Here is a 24247-nt window from a genome sequence, read left to right as displayed (position 1 = left end):
ATTGAAGTACAACAATGAGCTGTATGTTGATCCACTTGATTTTGAGAAAACAGACCAGTATTGTAAAGTAAACAAATGATAATATCTGCTCATCTACAGTTGTAGTCTTACTACTGGGATGGCTATAGTGTATTACTGAAACTGCACAGGTGAATAAAAATCAGTTAAGTCCATGTGGTTATTATGGAGCTATGTTTCTGCTATATTCATGAGGGCTGGAAGTGTTTTAGCTGTAATCATCCACACAGGGAGTGTGCATTATAAATGTGGTTACCTGATTGAGTGACTCCATTTGAAATCTGCACCCCTATGTGGGACATTAAGGTCATGTCTTCCCCCGGGTGTCTTCCATAGAGGGTGTATAGATTTCAACTGGAATAACAACAAGGTGGTTCTCGAACCACGAGTCTCGCCTGCTTTTGCGACCGCCTGCTTTTACAATTACTTTTGGTAGAGGTAAATGAATTTGGCGGTTATTGGCTGGGCACGATTATCTGGCTGCCCACCAAGTTTCATGCCCATCCTACAGTTTTTACTAATTTGACCTCAGATGACCCCTGGTGACCTCGAAATGACCTTCCAAAAATTTGGCTTAAAATGTTGACTGTACCCACCAAGTTTCATGCCCATCCGACAGTTTTAAATAATTTGACCTCAGATGACCCCTGGTGACCTCGAAATGACCTTCCAAAAATCTGGCTTGAAATGTTGACTGTACCCACCAAGTTTCATGCCCATCCGACAGTTTTTACTAATTTGACCTCAGATGACCCCTGGTGACCTTGAAATGACCTTCCAAAAATTTGGCTTTAAATGTTGACTGTACCCACCAAGTTTCATGCCCATCCGACAGTTTTTACTAATTTGACCTCAGATGACCCCTGGTGACCTTGAAATGACCTTCCAAAAATTTGGCTTTAAATGTTGACTGTACCCACCAAGTTTCATGCCCATCCGACAGTTTTTACTAAATTGACCTCAGATGACCCCTGGTGACCTTGAAATGACCTTCCAAAAATTTGGCTTTAAATGTTGACTGTACCCACCAATTTTCATGCCCATCCGACAGTTTTTACTAAATTGACCTCAGATGACCTCTGGTGACCTCGAAATGACCTTCAAAAAATTTGGCTTTAAATGTTGACTGTTTAAATGTTAAACCAAGTTTCATGGCCATACGACAGTTTTTACTAATTTGTCCTCAGATGACCCCCAGATGACCTCAGTGACCTTGACCCACTAACCAATACAAACCGGTTCTGTTTCGGGTCAAGATGCACCCACCCACCAAGTTTGAGTAACGTGCGACTCATAGTCTCCGAGAAAACAGGCGGAAAGCAAACTTTAACCAAAACTTTAACCAAATTTGTCACATACACACCCCCCCACCCCCACACACATACGGAAAAGTGATTATATAGTCTCCTGCCTTATCAGGCGAGACAAAAATAAGGCCCTAAAAAGGTTTGGTTGTTCTCCACTGCCCATTCCTGAGAAGGTTCTGGAGAACAAGCAACTATTTTATTTCTTGGCCTAAGAGACTTACCTCTGATACAAATTTGGTAGTAGCATCACTAAGAACTTTTAACATAGGTGTTGCTTGAGCATAGAATAATGACATTCTGTTGGCCATTTCATTATCCACTGCATGTACATAGTCATCTTCCTGTATATAGACAGATAATATACAATATCAATAACAAAGTTAGTGATTTACAATGCACCCCAAAAAAGTTGGAGCAAGTCATAAACAAGCATCATTCGAAAGTTACACAATACTCAAAAGTTACAAGACCCATTTAATTCAATGTTCTGACACATTATAGTGTGTCTCATATCAAGTTGAGAGTAACGCCATGTTGGATTTCCCAGTGGTAGATTCAAATCGAAAGTGCTAACCTAATCTCGCAGGGCGTATACACATATATATAAGGACGATTTGTCCACACTGGCGATACAACCGCATAAGTGCACCGATTTGAATCTACCACTGCAAAATCCAACATGGTGTTACTCTCTACTTGAGATGAGACACACAGATAAGTTCAGTGGTGTAACTAGATTTTATTTATTAACCCCACAGGCAATACTGCTTTTCTAACAAAGCATGATTGGTTAATTACATAATATAATTATCTAAGGAACCAATCAAAATAAAGCTTTTAGATCTCTCAGCAATTTATCCCCATTAGTCCTATTCTTATCATATCTCTGATTGGCTCAATACATGATATAACCTAATACATGTATTAGGATAATTCAGCCAGTAGTGCCATTGGAAATAAATGGGGAGTTACGAATGACAGTATCAGAGGGGGTGCAATTCATGAGGGGGGCGGGGCTCAAGGGGTGCACAGGTCGTGACTGTGGTGTGGAGTTCAATCCCCCTGATGAACCATGCTGTATTAGCTCACCCTGCCTGCAACAAAACTTGCATAAATCCAAAACCTGTACCTAACCCCAAAATGAAACAGAGCTGCAGAAAATATTCTAACATTAGCCAAAAGAAAGGAAAACAAGGCAAGCAAACACCCGCAGACTGCACCAAATCACAGTCTCAGAAGTTAAATTCAATTCATCTGAAGCTATACCAAGTCTTTGTCACAGTCTAGTCATTGCCAGACAATTTCAAGACTTCCTTGACATTATTTACCAACTTTCGATCATCTCTCATTTTCAAGCCCAATGGGGACCCCCTGTACAAACAGTACTTAATTTAATAAGTGAGGCTTTCATGTACAATAATAGCAAGAAAACTCTCACAATTGATCAATTCTATTACTACATGAAACACATGGAAATAAAAACAAGATATTGTAACTTGGCAACACAAAACATCTCCCAGGATATTCCCAGCTTTGGTGTACAAACAAAAATTGAGCTGCATTCAATATATTCCTCGCCACTCTCCCCTACCATCATTGGGGCCTTCTAGACAACCTAATATTAATCCAAATCATTCCGGACCAACCTAGACCAGAAACAGGCCTAGAAAATAAGCAAAAAATTAAAGGGTCCCCTGGACCTTGCCTCTGAAAGTCCAGGGGTCCTCGCTAATTTCCAAGGGTAGAAGGGTTGTAGAATTTAACATTGCTGGCCATCATGGATGTATGAATACTGTATATATGTATTGACTGCTGAATTCTGAAGCTGTATCAACACAATGTTTTTCGCTACATTGTGCTTGCTCATCCCGCACATTCGGAAAATCGGATCCTCATCGGTATTTGACCCAAGGACCCACCTTATTTCGAACGCTGCCACAAATATCTTAAAGTGTAGTATCCATCACTACCTGATATACAACACTCATATCATTGCAATTATCTAGCGCATATTTACCCTGCCACCTAATTAGATTTGGGGATTTGCTCTTGGTGGCATTTGCAACGCATCAGGGAAAATCGCAGGTTTACATTATGTTTGCCAATATGGGTCCATTAGTTTTCAGATTTAAAAATAAGTTACGGTGTAAAAATTGACACATGGGTTTTATTGAAGGTATGAAATTAAAAATGCAAAATATATTGTACTTTTAAAGGTGTGTGACTAGATTGACAGCTTCACCCCCACTTCATCTCATCAAAAACTGACCACCCACCTTTAAGTTAAACAAGCAAAATGATTCTTAAAGCCATATCATAGTAAGCAATCGTAAGGAGCATAATATTTTTTGTGACGTAACTTCCATCGCTAAGTTATTGGAAAAATGATCGTTAAGTCGCTAGCATGACCTAATGTCAAATCCCAACCAGTTGACTTGAAGGCAACTTTGTTGCTACATCGCTAGGCGCGACTATTTTCAAAATGGTTCTTGAGATGAGTGTGACCAATATGGATCAGACCGCATCAAGTACATCACCCTATGATCTCTCTCTCATTGAGATGAGTGTGACTAATCTGGATCAGTCCACATCATGTACACCACCCCATGATATCTCTCATTGAGATGAGTGTGACTAATCTGGATCAGTCCACATCATGTACACCCTATGATCTCTCTCATTGAGATGAGTGTGACTAATCTGGATCAGTCCACATCATGTACACCATCACATGATATCTCTCATTGAGATGAGTGTGACTAATCTGGATCAGTCCACATCATGTACACCCTATGATCTCTCTCATTGAGATGAGTGTGACCAATCTGGATAAGTCCGCATCATGTACACCATCACATGATCTCTCATTGAGATGAGTGTGACTAATCTGGATCAGTCCACATCATGTACACCCTATGATCTCTCTCATTGAGATGAGTGTGACCAATCTGGATAAGGCCGCATCATGTACACCATCACATGATCTCTCATTGAGATGAGTGTGACTAATCTGGATCAGTCCGCATCATGTACATCACCCTCACTCTCTCATTGAGATGAGTGGACTAATCTGGACCAGCCCGCATCATGTACACCACCTCATGATTTCTCTCAACCAAATCACTTACTTGACATTTTAACAATTGACAGTATTTGATTTCCTCTTTCAAATTACAAAAAAATCTAGGGGGATAAAACCACTTTTTCCTACCACATGAATTACCATATTGACAACTTATTTTCCCCCCATACCACTCAAGCCGAGTGTTTTGCTGCATATCTGGGTCGATTACAGAGTAGTGGTGCAATTTGCATTTTAATATGTCTGCTGTTTTGTGCACTAACTTGGGCATTATTGATACTATTAGTCAGTGGGTAGGCCCTGTATAAATGGATTTGTTCACCTTACCATTCTGGATACAATCTAATAGTGCTCTAAACTTCCTGAAGGGCAGGGATGGGTAAATGCAAAAGGTATTGAAAGAAAATAATTAGATAAGTCAAAATATTCTCTTCAAGATTATGGTAAGTGAGAAATTTGTGTGGTAAATCTGGTTTGTTAACAGGGGTGGGTTGGGGTGTGTGTGTGTTGAGGCATTTATAAAGACCAAGGATGCAGACACAATAGTACAGTGACTGTGGACACCCCACAACAGAGGACATCCACAGTTGTCTCTACCTATCAACAACGTAAGCATGAATATAAGACCTTATCTTGTTTGCCAGTGTAGGGTGATGCCTCAGTTGGACAGTAAAAAGTCTGATGAGTCCACGGTTTGGAGATTGGCTTAGGGTGTGCAATGTTGTTGGTTCTAGACAGGAGAAAGTTGTAGGTAAGGTCCTCGTTCACAGGTTTGTACAAGTAGGGGTGCATGGGGAGGGTGTGTGTGGGAGGGTGTGCATACATCAAGCTCAAACTTGGTAGTTGCCTGTTGGTTGTAATTGTAAATGCAATTGGCAAATGTAAAATAGTCCTATTTTCCCAAATGGCTATTGCAGTTGAAATCCACAAACCCCGTATGGAAGATCTCACAGAGGGGTGTAGATTGTAAATAGAGTCACCAATTCAGGTAACCTCACTTGAATTTCACACTCCCTGTGTGGAAGATTACAGCCATGACTTACATAGGGGTATATGGACATCAATTGTAATAGCCCAATTATCCAGAATATATATTGTAAGTAAAATATTACCTAATTTATTAAAAGCCATTTTGTACAGTCAAACTGAACTACAGTAACTGTTCCAATATGCTATAATACATGGACAAGTTGATCAAAGGTACGTCTGAGCCCTGGTGTGTGTGTGCATGCATGTCTCAGTTTACAGCATCCATTGTTTAATAGGAAATATGAAAACCAAATTAAAGCTAAACCTAAACATTCTTTTACATATGAATCTTCAACATTTACAGGACCTAATATTTATAAATTCATACATTTGCACTAGCAGATAATATACTAAAAGTACCTTTCAGAATACCTTTTAAGTATCCTTCAAAACATGTACGAATTCTAGAGAAATGAGTCATTTATTGTTGAAATCAATTTGAGCTATGACAAAAAAGCTGTCAAAGTCTTAACATATTTTGTTGTTTTCAGCAATGTAAAGATGTCTCAGGAACATAACTCCAATTTAAATTGACGATAGTCCTTGTGGCATAAATAAATAGACAAGAATGCGATGCTAAAACAATGGAAATTGATTTTGTGTAACATATATTATATTTGATTGCATTATATTTTTTGTTTTCATCAGAAAATACTGAAAGGCACAACTATGTGGCTTTTGTTAATCAAAGTGCTCAATTTCCAATCAAAAACTGTTCTCAATAACATAGTAACCACCTCTGCAAGCAAATTATTCAATCATACCAATATTATGCTAGGCAAAATTCAAAATTACATTTCCGTATTCTGTTTCGCAACAAAACTACACCTTAATAGCACTTTTCACCGAGTTAATTTCAATTCAACTTGCAATATCCTGAACACAACAGGTTCAGCAATAAATATATCAGCCTCAAACTAACTTCCATGCTCTAAATTATATGTGTAATTCCCAATATTTTCAACATCAACCACTGCATAGTAATTTCAAACACCCATAAAATAGAAGCGTCTTTTCTTGCTTTGCTTTCTTATAGGAAGTCAATAACTACTTACAACTCGTACCCTAAAACGACAAAACCCATCGATCATACCAAAAAACGAAACATACTAGCATAAGCAAAGTTAGTATATTCAAGACATGCAATACTAGTATACATCAGCTTACTATGTAGCTTAATGTGATATGGATTCTAGAAACATGTCGTGAAATTATGTGTGATTCTGCGTATATTGATTGCCGGCAGATTGTTGCCTCAATCACCGCTTGCCCCATCTACGCTGCCTCGATTCAATCAGACAAATTACTTAGTGCTAATAGACATAGCACATGCAAACTAGTTTGCAATAATAATAATACAAAAAAATGGAAAGAGGAACAAAAAGATAAATCATAGTTTAAAGAAAGGCATCTTAAATTTGGTGAATATTAAAAAAAAATGCATTAGCTTGGCTGTGATAATAGCAAATCAGTATGGCTGCGAGCGTGTAGGAGTAAAGTACATCTAGCTCTAAAAGAGTGAAGAAAACTTTTCAAATTACACTTTAGGAAATTTATGATTATGTAGAATTATTCATAAATTGTCTCTGGTTTAATAATTGTGCTTCATAAATATATGAAATTGGTTTGAAGACAAGAATTGAGTTACAGGTATATAGTGCACATCATGCAGAGAGGAAAGAACCTACTCATCAATATGCTCTCATGATAAGATGAAAAGGAGGTGAGCTAATTCAAAGCCTTACACCCACGTCATCTCAAACTTTTTTCTATATTTGTAATTATTTTAATACTCAGTAAAACATTTGTATGCTATGTGCAAGGAGAAAGTTTTACTTTAGAATAAAGATTACAGATTTTGTAGACAAAACAGTTAGCTTATAAATGCTTCACCCAAATAATATTAAAATATGTATTTATTTGATCATACTTGCTGATGCTTATTCGAGTTATAAGCCATTGCAAATAACTAAAATCTGCAAGTGTATAATGGTTATCCCCAGCTTAGTGTTTTTATGTTAAACATGGTTTTCAAATTCCACAGCCTAACTTATGTGATAATAACTGTATGTATGTACATTAATCCTACATTCATGTTAAAATGACACATTTGTCTTTATAAGGTTGTTTTCATGCTATTTGCACCGGTTATTAACACATTTAGCATTTTTCAAAATATATCAAATCTGAATTTTGTTGAATTTTAGGATGTTCTTGTTTAGCAATCACTAATGCTCCAAAGACAAGAAAGTAAGATTTAATGTATTAATTACCAAAAATTGTACAGATTTATCGATTTATCCCATATATTTTTGATACCTCATTTTATTCAAGCAAATTCAATCCGACTTGATTTGAGTATTGCAGATACATGGCCACGGTAAGTTTGGCAATAGGCTATTCCAGCTACAATCCATACACCCCCTATGGAAAACATGACCTTAATCTTCCACACAGGGAGTGTGAGTTTCAAATGGAAGTTACCTAAATGGGTGACTCCATTTGAAATCAACACCCCCTGTGTGGGACCTTAATGTCATGTCCTCCATGAGTGGTGTATGGACTTTAACTGGAATAGCGCAATTTGCTCCTTCACAGTGCTTTCCTGTGCCTATTGAATGGGCTCACTGCAGCATGACAGTTTAAGAGGCTTTTTGCCGAGTTCACTATTGACAGGTTAAGAGCAAAAAAAAGTCAATATGAATTTTCTACTGTTTTGATCATTTCAAATGGATTCAATTTAATGCATTTTAATCACATTGTGCTGGGTGAAATATCAAACTGCAAAATTAATTTTATCTATATAAAGAATTCTTTGATATTTAATTTCAAATTTTCAAGATATTGGCAAAGAAGTTGCTTGTTTTAAGTGAAATATTACCTTTTGTGTAACACTGTGCAACAGATAATATTTGTTTTTGTGCACAGATAATATTTTTCTCATCAAGTAGCTGAAATTTTAAAGCTAAAATAATTAGTTGAAGAGGCTTTTTGCCGAGTTCACTATTGACAGGTTAAGAGCAAATAAAAATTCCTTTAAAAGGAATAGGGCGAGCCAATGAACTGTCAAGATAAAGGTGTAGTTCCATATTGATATTGCTGTATTACTTCGATTTTCACTTGTCATCATTAGCAGAGGAGTGAAATTTTGATTGAAAGAATTAAACTAGGAAGGTTGGTGTTGGAAGTTATCTAAATGACGAAGAGACCAAGGAGAGCAATCAAATTAGGACAAAAATTTTTAAAAAAACCTACACCATAGGACTGTACGGTAAAACATGTACCAGCAGGCTACTTTTTAGTCACCCCACCTTTGTAGGACTACACAACAAAAAAGCCCTCCACCATAGGACTTTACGGTAAAATATTTAGAGGACTAAGCCAATTAAACATTGAATCCAAAACCATTATGTATATAAGATAATGGCCATTAAAATGGGCTCACAGACATGAGTTCATTATTATGTAAATGAGATGTTCAATGTTTGCATGCGATCTCAATAAAAATTACATTCAAAAGGGAAAGCCAGCTTCAATGCAGAAGAGGTCTTGTAATTAGTTTGGGTATAAGGCATTTTCAGTATCACGCTTTTTTAGGATCCATCATGTTTCATGACAGTCCACCAAACCATCAATGATGAGAACATGCACACAGAAAAAGCAAACCAAACATTAACTCCTATAACATCCTGTCAACTCTTTAATTCATTACTCCACATTGTTCTGTCTTTTTGTGCTTTTCTGCCTTTTAGGCTACCCTTAGCTCATTATTAATATTAAGAAATACACTGCAGTTTTTAGCTAATTGGCTAAAAACTGCCATTCTACTTGCCTTATACATGCACATTAATTTTATATTAATTCGCAATGTATACTTACTCTAGCACATTATAAAATTATAAATACTGCTCACTCCAATCATGGAAGTAAGAATGTCTCTTACTTCCATGCTCCAATCTTAACTTTTAAACTTTTTGAATGTGTTGGTTGTTAGTCCGATAGTCCGCCAAGCTATGAATTCTATAGTCTGCATTGTGTGTTTTCTCTTCAATCATTTTGTTGAATGCCATAATAATTATTTAATAATCAACATGATCAAATAAAAAAAGGTGGATTCACTTTAGTCATTTTATTTATAATTGATAGAATTATACAATAATTCATTTGTTTACCTACCTATTTATAATACATGTCAAATGGGGGGTATATTGTTCAATGGGCCTACATGTATAAATTATGGCCATATCATAGATAGGCCCTGAAATTGAATCGGATTTTTCCCGTTGAAAAAACAAAACTGATGTTTAAGAAATCAATTATTTTATTAATGACATTTTGAGTCATTTTTATCCATAAAACGATACAGGATATAGGATATTGTTACTTTGACTTTTACGTCCATAAAGGTTTTAATCATAGACCCTGGAAATAGAGTCTATGTTTTAATCATGTACACTCGCATCTCATGCTGTGCTGGTCTCCAGGAGGTCTGCAAATGTAAGAACGCCTGATTATAAACCATAGATTTTATTCGTTGATATGCTGTGGAAATAATTATAGGCCTGGCATATAACTTTTAATGTCATATTTCCTTCAAACCATAACTTTTGAAATTCTCACTCGTTTTCATTCGTTGAAACGGCCAAACATTCTCTCGTTTTCTTACAAGGTCTTGTATATATTTTCACCGTAAAAAGTTCCGCAAAGTAATTCAAACCAATGCTAGTACCCAATATGGGAACAAACCAAAAGATCGATGACGCCCTATAAACGTAATTAGTTTCGTTTCTCAGCCGAACCCTCCCTCCCTACCAGAAACGTAATAATGAAATGTTAAAAGTTTTGACATAATAATAATAATGACACATTCTTCAGACCGATGTTTTTGTACAAACGTAATCGAGTATTTTTACCCCCTCCCCCCTAAACGAATTCGTTTATAGGACGTCATCGATATTTTGGTTTGTTCCCTTTAATAGCTTTAGCAAACAAAGACGATCTCCGAATTAGACAGCTAGCTCTTAGCTGGCTTAAAAAGGACCGCATGTTGACATAAATTAATTGACTGTGAGGTTGACAAATAAAATCGGTGTGTGAATAGTTAATTTGGTGACCGACTATCAGTTGGCACGGTAATTAATCTGTTTACGCCCTAGTGGTACAAAATGTACCTTGCGCCCAACGTTACTTACAAACTGGCAATCATGCTTGACAAACAAAGAAATGAAAATAATCTGTTGCAACTTTCGGATTTGCATACAAGTAATTCTAGTTCTACAACAACAGGTTTTATTATTTCTTTTAATACAAACACATTGCTGCCTAAAATGACATTATAGCACTGATTAGATATCAAAATGAAGTAATAATTACAAATTTTCATGAACACTATCGCCTCTGTAATTTCCCGAGTATATAGACAGCACGAATATTTTCTGCAACGCTGTGACCAATATGTATGTCAAAACCCAGCGCAAAAAAGTCAATATGAATTTTCTACTATTTTGATCATTTTAAATGGATTCAATTTAATGCATTTTAATCACATTGTGCTGGGTGAAATATCAAACTGCAAAATTAATTTTATCTATATAAAGAATTCTTTGATATTTAATTTCAAATTTTCAAGATATTGGCAAAGAAGTTGCTTGTTTTAAGTGAAATATTATCTTTTGTGTAACACGGTGCAACAGATAATATTTGTTTTTGTGCACAGATAATATTTTTCTCATCAAGTAGCTGAAATTTTAAAGCTAAAATATATTTATTTGAATAGAAAAATTGTCTGTTGCAACACACAGAAGGATTATTCTGATTTCAGCATTATAATGAAGTTTTTGAAAAAGGATTTTTGTGCAAAACATTACAACCATCATGCTTTGAGAAGTACTTTATAAAGAGAGTAATAATTTAAATGCATATTCATTTTACAGCCAAGGAAAAGGCTCTGGAGAGTGACTGATAGCAAGTCTTGACTTGGACCTTTAGTCCTAAGAGTTGCAATTTTTTATTTTTTATAGTTACATATAATCAAAAACAAAATGGAATTTCAAGCAAGGAACTATTTTATATAAACAAGCAAGTCACAAAACATGTATATGTATATGTTTGCAGAGACATGAGAAAGATCACCAAACTAGATATGAACTGTATCATTCCTTAAATATATCTATATGAATGTCATCAAATTAACTGCAAAATAAATTTTCTTGGTTTTACCTTTAATTTAAGAGTCCACTGCAGAAAATAAACAGGAGAAATATGAAAGACAGCAGATAACATAACCCATTTTGGCTCAAAATCATATGTCAAACTTATAATTAATATTAATCATAATAGAAATAATATAGTTTTCATAAATGCCTGAATTCACAGAGAGCATCCATTCCATAGTCTGCTAAAAATACTGTAAAAAGTGGAAATTTTCGCACCATGAATTTGTTGTGTTTTGTCAATTTTGCACTGTTGCACTTGTTTTTAAGTTATTGATTCTAAGCTTTATATACTGACCTATACAAAAATGGAATATTTTGTCCATTTTTATTTTCACAGTAGCTGCTTAGAATGTGAAAAGTGTGAAAATAATTGTAGTGTGAAAAATGTCCACTTTTTACAGTACATCACCTGGGAATCCATAAACCAAATACATAACCAGCCCATTACATATCAATTTTCACACAGCGCATCTTGGGTCTACCTATTCAATGAAAAACTTGGTAATTGAGTCGGAATTCAGTTTCTTTTTATCGCTTTTTAACAACCAATTGCCATCCTCCATATTGTGCAACAATACCGATTCATTTCTAGGTCCCATGTGGGTGCTTTATCCAATATCATCTCGCGACAATGTAAACATTTAATTAATTGACATTTTCCTGATTTGTTCTTCTTTTCTTTGCTGCTTCCGATACATTTTGTGATTGCTTTGCGTACATTGCTTTTTCCTCGGCTCTTACCATATTCCCTAGGTATGCCATGCAGAGGAAAATGCACTATTGAAGATTACCAAAGGGAGCTGCATATCTGTTTTAAATACATAATGGAATTTATGATGCCCTAACATGATTACCATGGAGACACGCACACATGAAGTGTAAAGCAATCCACCAAAATGAGTCACAAGTCGCTCAAAATCAATTTTCACTTCTTTATTATCAAATTAATTTGCCTTTTTCAGCCAAAATCATGTTGAAAATCCCATCCAAATTGGATCTGCTTCTCCCATGATACAGTAATCATGATGCTGAAGAAACAGTAAAAAATAAACACAAATTGCACACTATTTGTGGCCGTTTTTCAAATTTGACTTTGTCGCTATCAGACTCAATTTTGACATCGCTGTCTGCAGCTGAGCCATACCCAACAGACAGCCAAGGTGAGAATTGCTTAAAATATGATACGTATGTGTCAAGACTGACTACATCATGTGTGATAAAACATTTCTAAGCAATCTATGGCAGTTTCTACAGAGTTGGCAAATTTTAACCCTTCCTTAAAAGTATGTTATGTTACAGATTGTAAGTACCAAGTTTATTTTTAAAGGGATTTATATTCTAAAGAAAAAAAACCATATAAAAACAGATATAAAGCTGCAAAAGGTTCTTTTTCAAATCCAAGTAATCTGGTACCCATTTCCATTCCTATCAGGAATCTTGATCACTCTGTTGTGGTGTTTCTACTTGTTTGATGAAACAGCAACACGTTTTGGTCTTGATGACATTTCCTAAGTTCCTGCTTGCCATTTATTGATGAGTTGATCATCAAACATTATAGAAACACCACAAAAGAATGATCAAGATTCCTGATAGTAATTGAAACATTTCTGAGTGAGTACCAGATTACTAAGATTTGAAAAAAACCTTTTCTACTTTAATAAACTATTATATCCTGAAGAATTTGTTTCAATGCCATATAATTGAGATTTACACACATTTAACACAAAATTTACATGTTTTTTTTTTAAATGACAGTTAACAAATCAACTTAAGACTCTTTTCTAAAAGGATATGGAAGTTAATGTGTTATGGGGTACTTTGCAGTCCACTGTACCTACTTTTAGCCTGTGGAAGGTCCCTGTTCCCGCTTGCAGCAAATGACCTACACATGCGTGTAAAGACATACACAAACATTTATTTACCTGATTGGACATTTTCATTCTGCTGAGTGTTCTTCTATAATAACTGAAATCATTCTGGATGGCTGGATTGGTCATCTAAAACACAAAAGAAATAACATTTATATAAATAAATGTATACCAAATTGATATCACATTCAAATAAAAAATTTAAAAATGAAAGAAGTTGACAGAAAAATTGCTGCACAATTGTATGGTCAAAGAGTGAAAAAAACCCACAAAAACACACATAATACTTCAAATGAAACCTCATATTGGAAAATAGCAACATTTTTTTAAATGTTGCTATTTTTGATGTTTTAAAATTACTCGGTTCATGGCCCAACAACAAAGGGTTGTATAAACAAAATGTAAAAACAAATAATGTGTAAATAGTATGACATAAATATACAACACAAGTAGGGATCACATTGTATCACCCTACCAAGTTAGTAGTTCATTGCTATTTGCAATGTAAGCTTCAGAGTGGAGTAATGGCATTTTAGGTAAAATATGCAAATAAGGTTATTAATATTCATAAAAATGCAACAAACATGGTACAAAACTATACAGCACATTGAGTCCACCACTCCCTGTCACCACCATTCCACCAAGATTGAAGGTGGGGCTAAAAATATTAAACTTCCCCCTCATCAGATTAAAGCATGACAATATTTTCAGTCCTATTACTTAGCTCAATTTATGTAAAGAAGAGTTACTTCAATGTTCAATCAAATACAGTGAAATAAATTCCAGAACTGACATTAATGAATTTCTCTCTCCAATTTGGTCATACTTGTAGTGTTAAATCACCTTGAGCAATAAACACCTTTTAATGTGTCCATGTACAACTGACAACATTAATTTGTATTGGTATTCTTCAAGGCTCTATCTTATCTTAGCAAACAACATTCACATGAACCGAGTCAAATTGGTTGAAGAGAAAATTTCAATTTCTTTGACACACAGCATCAGTCTGGCGTCATTATCACGCTCCAATCTGTCAACCCATTCACGTTATCCGAGATGTCGACATCAAATCAGTGAAATCAAAAACGTACCAATTTTGACACTTGATAAATTGATATCTACTTAGTATGATTACATGAGACGCTTGTTAATCACTGAATGCATTTGATATATGGTACTCTCTGCGGATCAACTAGTATTAAAATCAATCAACAACAGACAGCCGACTTCAAAATGACCTGAATATGAAGAAACATAATCTGTTAGCTTGATAAGAACTTGTCTATATTTGTGTATTATTTAATCAAATTATACTCCTTTTAATCAATTTTCTTTGAATCCTGATTTAAGCATGTTGAATCCAGAACAAACCTTGTAATACATATTTAAGATGGGTGACCTGATCAACAGTCTCATCTCGCCATCTATTCATATTAAAATGGAGACTTTTGCATCAGGATTCAGGAGAGAGTTCATATTTTTCTGACAATCCCAGTGAAATTATAGGACTCAAATATATTCCGTTTAGATGTTATGAACAAAAAAGTGATAGCCTCATCCCCAAATGTGGTATACCACACATACCATTCTATGGGCATTGTGAATTACGTTTTTACCTCTAAGATTAAAATGGCTAGGGCAATTAACATCAAAACTTGGCAATTGGATTATTTTGGTACACACGGTTATGCGAGGAACAAAAAATAATACGAAAAAATCTGACCACCTACCTTTAACCTATGCCTTTTTGGTAAAGGGAATGGAAGGAAGAAAGGAAGAAGATGAAGAAAAAGGTAGTCTTTTCCAGCCTGGTTTTGAACCACTAACTCTGGTGCAAATGACTGACAAGACCAGGGATAGCAAGCCATGTGTGGTTTTGTGTGTGTAAGTGTGATCATTTGATTGTTCAAACACATCACATGGATGATTGCGCTCTCTTGTAGCCTTTAGGGCGGTTAGGGTAAAGGGCACTATCAGTGACTTGATCCCATCAGGACTCAAGCGTGTCTCCACACCAAGCGAACAAACTCACCTTGAGATCATCAAATTTGAGTGTAAAGTGTAGTATTTCTGCAAACTGTTTGGCAAGTGCTTGTTGAGTTTCCAAGTGCTGTTGCGGTGTCATGGGCCCTGAGCAGAGTGCATGAAGTAGTTGTGGTACAGTATCCAACGCTGTCAAAAGAATGGAAATGAAAGATGCAATACAAATTGTTATATTAGTAAAATCATTGTAATCTTGGATATAACACAACAAGATTTGATCTAAAACAAGTTGATGATTGGTTTTGGGGGTGGCAACTATCTCATTTGTCTGAAATGCCATCCTATAGATAAATTAGCAAACAAGGTTAGAGTGTTTGCCCTGTAAGCGAGAGGTCTGGGGTTCAAGTTTCCACACAGGTAGATATGTCCGGAGCTTTTTCTCTGGTTTATCTGCAATATGCATGTTATGTCTCCATTTGAACTATGGATCTAAATAAACGGCAGTATGGTTCCAATAAGATGAAAGTGTAGTGAACCTAAATTAATTCTTACAAGTTTGAGAGGAGGTAGAAGACATATATTGATTGACAATACTTGCAAGCAACATAATTCTATTAAAAATTCACTCATTTACAATCTTGCTTCTTGTGTACACAAAATGGGCTATTCCAGTTGACATCCATATAGCCCGTTAATCTCACACACTCCCTACGATGTACATGGCAGATTAGAAGAAAAAAACTGCAATGATTTATAGTGCGCTGCGCACAGGAACAACCCCTAAATGTTGATCCACATGCCTCAGCACACTTTAAAGGTTGTCATTGATCACTACAGCCCCACATCATTCAGGGACTTTGCTGCTTTAAGAGTACACCCTAGACATATCACAATTTGACCTTCGCAGCCAGAATCAGCTCCCCGAGTTTTGTACGGGTTACAACAAGATGATCAGTATTAAGTTCCTTGTCCAGTTGAATTTCAAGCTAATTCAATTTTTCCACAAGAGCATACTAAACCACAGCCAGGGTTCTTTCAAACCCGCAACCCCCTCGCACCATAGTCGAACGCCTTATCGACTGTACTAACTTGACTGCTAAGGTCATGTTTCAATAAGGGGTATATAGATTTCATTTGGAATAGCCCACTCTGATCATAAATGGGCAACAATGCTTTTACTAAGAGCTTTGAATCACTAGTGATGCACACAGGGTCAGTGTCATTCACATTTTATTACAAGACTGGTGTACTACAGATAGTTTATTATTGAATTCTTGGCTTCTACAGGTAAACAACCTGCGGGACATAAGGTGCGATAGGAATAAATATCAGGTTAACAGCCTTTCAAAAGACTGCAGTATAAATAAATAAATGAAGTTGTTGTGATGTATGCCAACCATTACTGCTGGAATTAAAAAGGCAGGTGATACAGTGTTTTATCAGCAGATGATCGATGGAATAATGATAATATCGTGATTTGATTTATCAAGAATTAAGAATGGTATTAATAATAGGAAATACAGCACTGACTTTGGTTCTGAATAAACTTAATGCAGGTGGTTGCAATCAAATATTGAGTCAAAATATTGAAATAGAGGTATCGCAAAGGAGGAATGGGATGGGTTTAAAGGAGATCCCCAAGCTTGATAAGGGGTGTCATATCTACCCCAGGTGCATGATTTTTCTTCGGGGAGGGGGATACCGAAACAGTTTGTTTTTAATGGCCTTAATTCAAGAACCGAAACACCTATGGAGATATAAATGTGATTATTGGCTTCCTTGATTCATTTTTTATAAGATCAATGTATAAATATTACATTTTTATTCCAATATGCATTTCTTCCCTGACTTGCTATTCAGTGCGACATGGGTCGATAGTGACAAAAAATATCTCAATTAACAGAGCTCATCCAGATCTTGCAATTTAGGTATTTCTTGTCAGTATCGACCCATGCTGCACTGAAAAGCAAATCAGTACAGGCCTGAAGAAATGAACTGTGGTAAGTGTAAGATATCTTTTCTGGGCTCCAGCCAATCAATGTCTTTGTCATATTTTCCCAGCGTTCCACTTAGTGACTTCAAGTTCATGATTGTTCTTTATTTCATTAGTAGTCTACTTCACAACCATTTTGTTGTTATTCATACTTCAATATCAACTTATCTCACAATGCTTACAACTTCCAAGTTCAGAACAAGAACCGCTCCCGTTCGAAAACCGGTTTTCTCAGGGCAGAGTGATCACTGGGGATAAGTTGTGTTTTACGGAGGGCATAGTCAGGTGATTACTTTATCAAAAGGGATTGCAAAAGAGTGTAATGCATTAGCTACATCACAGATACAATATTCTCTGAAAAATATTGAAGCATTTCAAAATTCTTAGAAAAGATAGGGGGTGCTTTTTGCATGGTATTGATTGACTTACCTAAATTTTGTGAGTATTCATAGTATCTTTTAAGACGTGCTACTGTTGGACAAACTGACTGCCATGTTGTATCTTGAGCTACTACATATTGTGGCGTAGTATATATAGACTTACCTAAATCTTGTAAGTATTCATAGTATCTTTTAAGTTGTGCTACTAGCGGACAAACTGACTGCCATGCTCTATCTTGAGCTACTACTAGTACATCTTTTGGCATAGACTTACCTAAATCTTGTGAATATTCATAGTATCTTTTAAGATGTGCTACAACTAATGGACAAACTGACTGCCATGCTCTATCTTGAGCTACTACATCTTGTGGCATGGGATAGATAGACTTACCTAAATCTTGTGAGTATTCATATCTTTTAAGTCGTGCTACTAGTGGACAAACTGACTGTCATGCTCTATCTTGAGCTATTACATCTTGTGGCATGGTATAGAGAGACTTACCTAAATCTTGTAAGTATTCATAATATCTTTTAAGTTGTGCTACTAGTGGACAAACTGACTGCCATACTCTATCTAGAGCTATTACATCTTGTGGCATGGTATAGAGAGACTTACCTAAATCTTGTAAGTATTCATAATATCTTTTAAGTTGTGCTACTAGTGGACAAACTGACTGCCATACTCTATCTAGAGCTATTACATCTTGTGGCATGGTATAGAGAGACTTATCTAAATCTTGTGAGTATTCATAGTATCTTTTAAGTCGTGCTACTAGTGGACAAACTGACTGCCATGCTCTATCTTGAGCTACTACATCTTGTGGCATGGGATAGATAGACTTACCTAAATCTTGTGAGTATTCATATCTTTTAAGTCGTGCTACTAGTGGACAAACTGACTGTCATGCTCTATCTTGAGCTATTACATCTATTGGCATGGTATAGAGAGACTTACCTAAATCTTGTAAGTATTCATAATATCTTTTAAGTTGTGCTACTAGTGGACAAACTGACTGCCATGCTCTATCTTGAGCTATTACATCTTGTGGCATGGTATAGAGAGACTTACCTAAATCTTGTAAGTATTCATAATATCTTTTAAGTTGTGCTACTAGTGGACAAACTGACTGCCATACTCTATCTAGAGCTATTACATCTTGTGGCATGGTATAGAGAGACTTACCTAAATCTTGTAAGTATTCATAATATCTTTTAAGTTGTGCTACTAGTGGACAAACTGACTGCCATACTCTATCTAGAGCTATTACATCTTGTGGCATGGTATAGAGAGACTTACCTAAATCTTGTGAGTATTCATAGTATCTTTTAAGTCGTGCTACTAGTGGACAAACTGACTGCCACGCTCTATCTTGAGCTACTACATCTTGTGGGTTTTGTATTGCCTGGAGATGGAAGACAAGAAACAGCGTGTTTATACTGAGCGTACGGCTTTTTGACCCGCTATTTTCCGGGCACAAAATACCGATCATAATCCGCCACCGTTACCCAGCTTGTTTCTACTGAGACCAGAAAGCCGTGTCTCGCACGATGCACGGCATTTTTTTCCTGTAAACCGAAGTACGGAAAACAGATTTGACGGTTAATTATATCCTAAATTTAAATGTCTCACGGAATGCAGCTCATGGCATATGACTCTACAATCACAATTTAGTATTTTCGTAAAATCCAAATTGTATTAATTTACCAATGGATCTAGTAATTGGCTATTATGATAATTAATTTACAGCTCATATATAACCAACTCATTAATTATAAAGATATAACCAACTCATTAACTATAAAGAAGTAGGCCTAGACTAAGTAAAGTCATATCCATTTTACTTCATCAAGTTCATGCGAGTCACACATGTGTCCAGTGTATATAATATCGGAAAGAAGGAACCTACTACATCATAGGCCTAAGCTAGACTATACAAAGTAGAATATAAATCGCGTTATTTTTGCAACACGCATGACCTCGACCCGGCAACCGATGACACGGCTCGTTTCTACTGCGCAGATTACACGCTTTGATTCGGCATGATCCACCTCAAGAGGTGGATCACGAAAAGCGAGCACATGACCCGCATGACACGGCAACCGATTACCCCAAGTCGTTTCTACTGGGCTCGTTACCCGGCACGGCACGGCACGGCACGGCATGGCCCGGAATTTTACCCTCAGTAGAAACACGCAGAAAGAGAAAAAAATAGTAAAAGCAAAATGGTAGTGTAGTTCAAATACATTGCATCTGGTATTTTACCTTCAAGGGATCATAAGTTAATTTGTCTGAATGAGGGTTGGGACTAGTGACCTGTGGCATTTGCTTCCAGCTTCCAAATATCTAGGCATATTTAATTGATTTGCCCCTTTCAGCATACTTTTTTGCACATAATTGTGCCAAAATTAAAAATTAAATTATAAATTTGAAACATTGGTACAGAGTTGAGTCATTTTATGGTCAAGTCGAGTCATTTCTAGCAATTCTGCGAGTCGATTTAAGTCATTTGACTCAATGAGTCAAATGTTGAGTAAAGAGACTTGAGACACTCTATGGAGAAAAGTTGAAAATCTGAGGCAAGTCATTTCAATTTTGGAAAGTCGAGTCTCGAGTCCTGGCTCTTTAAATAAGTCAAGGAATTTGAATTGCAAATCCACTTATAAATAACTCAAAAATACCTTTGTCATTGTTTTCATTTTGCTAGATCGGGTCACAAATAATAAGGGAGTGGCATGTTTAATGCAGCAAATGCAATAATTTAAATTCATTGTTAATTTGCAAATTTAGCTTTGTTATACATTGTATTACCTTGTCTTTGCATCAAATTACAAATAATTCAAAGAAACTTTTGTATCACAGAAAATAACCTAATAAAATTACAACGGGAAGGGTGATATGCCAAGGGAATGCAAGCTCTATTAAACAGGTGCACCCCATTTTTTTTTCTCTAATTAAATTTAATCTTAAAGATTACACCACAAACAAATCAGCACTGTAAATGGTTGGTATCACTTTCTGTAGTAGCATTTTACGTTAAAAAGTCAGTAGGTTCGAAAGTACAAAGCCTGCACCCATACAAATCATAAATATCAACCATTATTTATATTATGAAGTAATTGATAACAGGGAAAGAGGAAGTACATATGAAAATAAATTGAGCTGCTAACATGCACAAAATAGATCACATTATACAGGTCTGTTCCGCTTTACACAGTAATCAACTGCATATCTCGCAAAATCAGTTGAAAGTCGGAAAATATAGTTGGAAGCAATCAAATTAACCCTTCAGTTTTTTCAATTTGTAATTTGGTTATAATTTGTATTATACACCTGCTTGTTTTCCAAAAATTGAAAACTTAATTTTGAAAGGAAATAGCATTTGAGGCTAATATACTTGACAAATTTGCAAATGAGAAATAATTCATTGTAGACCAACTAGTGACTCATATTTGCTTGATGATGGTATTTGGATCTTACAGTGTATAATGGTGACACCCATCTTTCTCACTTCTGGAAAACACATCAGCATTTAATATTGTTAATTTAATAGTGGCCTACTACATTGTATACTGTGATATGGGTTAACATGATATCTAACCGGAAAGTAATTCAAGTGAAGAAAATAAAATGGCTTGCTAGAGTTTACTATCAAAAGAATTTGAGTATACAATGTTTATTTAAAGGGCCAAACAGTGGTTTCCTAAACCAGGCACTTTAAAATACAATGTACATTGAAATTCACACTTGGCATTATAGAACAAGCATACATGTGCTGATAAAATGATGCAAATGGCAAATGAGAAAGATAAAATCTGACATTTATAATGATTTCATGTAATATAAAATATGCAGACATAAAGACCTCACAAAAAGAAATGCAGCCATTACCATGTCCATAGCTTCAGAACTATTAACCCTAACTGAACTGAATCTCACTAAAGCTCACTATGAAAAGCACTGTGCATGCATGGATTCCACATGATGTGATGCAATCAGCCTCAGAAGTCATATATACCCAGGGAATTGCTGGCCGGGCCAGCGAAACCCCAGTGGGTACAGACCGATGATCTTGTGTGTGGCATGCGAGGGGTCGGAGGGTCGAATCCCAGGGGTGCACTGCCAAGTGGCTTCTTTGTTCATCTTCTTTCCTTTTTCGTTTGTTCTTTCCCTTCTGATAGCAAAAAAACATAGATAAGTCACACTTTAATATAGCAATGTCTTTTGGAATTTGCAGGAGAGCATTAAATAGCTCTTCTGGAGCCTTCAAGGAAAGCTGTTTAAGCATTTACAACAGAATGTAATTATGTAAAGAGAGAATAGTCAACTAAGGGAGCTACACTCACTCTCCTAGATCAGAATAAAGGAGAGTAGTAGAGAGTGATTGCTCTCACGCTCCTCAAAAGGCAGTCCCTGCTTTAAACGTTAAATGTAAAACCTGCCATCATCTTCGCGCTGGATTCAAATCAATACAATGTGCTGCAACTTTAAAATCCAGGGGTTTTTCTTTTAAAATACTGCTGTGTTATCAATATTGAACGAAATTGGGCTGAAGCTAAAGGCATATTTGTAACGGCTGCATTACTTTTTGTAAAGTCTTTACTAGCTTATACAAGGGACTTATACTGAGTGCTAATTGGCCCAGTCTACCCAACTGATCATGGCTGTGATGGTTATTCTATGTAGGCTGAAATAGGGCTTTGTGCCAATACAGATCTGGTCCCAGAAAATACTAATAAATATCTCTACGGCGTAGGGCCAAAGTGGCCAGCGACTTTCTTTCTAGTGCAATGATCTTATGCACCAGGTAATAGACCTTTTCATATCAAGATCGGAAAAGTTCGGAAAACCGCGATATTTATTTAGTAAACTAGGGGGTCAAATTGTACCCAAACTGGCAGACAAGAAATGTCATGAATTACGACACCCTTTTGCGCGAAAATACAGCTTATTAAGCCAATTTGAACATGGGGTCATCGCAAGAAATATTTTCCTAGCATATTGAGCTAACACCTCAGCTACTTGGTTTTTCAAAATAAGATACTAATGGAAAGAAATGGATAATGTCCGTAATTTTTCGTCAGTTAAATTTTTTTCCAGAACGTGTTTGTTTACGTTCATCACCTCTTCCATAGTCAGTCTTACACAACGCTACAACCACACGCTTAATTGCACGTTGTGTATCATTGGCAAAAGTACCTCTCTCGTCCCTAAATTGACAATCGAAAGTTCATCGTAGTTATGATGCCTGTTACACATTGGAACTTCGCACTGTACATGATGCTGAAGAGGTACTTTTTATGCGTCTTGCGACCGGCGCATGACTGGGGAAATTATTTCATGCTTCGGGTTTTATCGGAATTACTCAGTATGAAAAGGTCTATTGCGTTATATAAATATATGGCTTCTTCAATGATTCTCATTATCTCTTTACTTTTTCTAGAAAGTCTTTTTGTGTGAATGCAAAAATATCTTACGTGTCAATTTTGGTGGAAACCTTTTTTCTGATTGCAGATATCACAAAAAATGCTTCTCTTGCCAAAAAAGCAAAAAAAAAGGCAAATGAACATTAAGATATTCCTACAATCACACTGTGACTGTCTCTCTACCTGCCTCTGTCTGTCTATCTGTCTGTCTGTCTGTCTCCATATAAGGCAGTTCACAGAGCAGATTTGCAGACTTTTTGTCTAGTGCAACTATTCAGTGACATAAAGGTGAAAGCGTGTAAAACTGTACACAGTACCTAAAATCATATCCACACCATCAGTAAGATAATTTATAAACATTTTCCCTGATAGAAACTGAATCCTAATCTTGTGCAAATCAAATGCAGCAATAACAAAATTCCATCTTCCAGTCCAGTTGTTGGTTACAGTTGATCAGGTTCTTCTACATAAATGTCATGAAATATAAATGCTAGAGATAAACAAAGGGTCAACTTGTTAGCTCTAGGCTGCAATTGCATGGCTAAGTGAAGCAAAAAAAGACAGTAGAGAAAGAGAGCAAAGATGGAGAGAGAGGAGGTAAAGAGAGGGTGACAGATGGATAGAGACAGGAATTGTCATGAAGATATAAAGACATGAGGAGATAGTGTGTAGGGAGGGAGGGAGGGAGGGGAGAGGGAGGGATGAAAAAGAGAGTGACAAGGAATGTGAAAAGAGAGATTTAATCAATTGTTTCTGAAAGTACGTTATTTCTTACACATTTTTATAATGCACAGTACTAAAAGAATCAAGTTTTTTTTGTGTTATCTAAATAAATGTCAAATCATACATGTTCAACCCCCCCCCCCACACACACACAATAAGGGATATCATTTTCTTCAGAAGGGGGTTCCAAATTTATAAAAAGTTGGTGTCAATAAAATTGTGACC

General features: G+C 36.1%; 1 protein-coding gene across 1 annotated transcript in view; it reads right to left on the bottom strand.

The window, feature by feature from the left end:
* LOC140138011 (CYFIP-related Rac1 interactor B-like) overlaps nt 1–24247 on the bottom strand; it is a 78387-nt gene that overhangs the window by 7530 nt on the left and 46610 nt on the right. The window contains exons 4-7 of the mRNA XM_072159843.1: nt 19173–19278; nt 15552–15691; nt 13574–13648; nt 1547–1666 (exon numbers count right to left, since the gene is read on the bottom strand). Of these exons, the coding sequence (XP_072015944.1) occupies nt 1547–1666; nt 13574–13648; nt 15552–15691; nt 19173–19278 (441 nt within the window). The remainder of the gene's footprint in view (nt 1–1546; nt 1667–13573; nt 13649–15551; nt 15692–19172; nt 19279–24247) is intronic.

The sequence above is a fragment of the Amphiura filiformis genome, chromosome 17, assembly GCF_039555335.1.
Source record: "Amphiura filiformis chromosome 17, Afil_fr2py, whole genome shotgun sequence".
NCBI classification, from domain to species: Eukaryota; Metazoa; Echinodermata; class Ophiuroidea; order Amphilepidida; family Amphiuridae; genus Amphiura; species Amphiura filiformis.
This window is presented reverse-complemented; position numbering and strand designations above follow the sequence as displayed.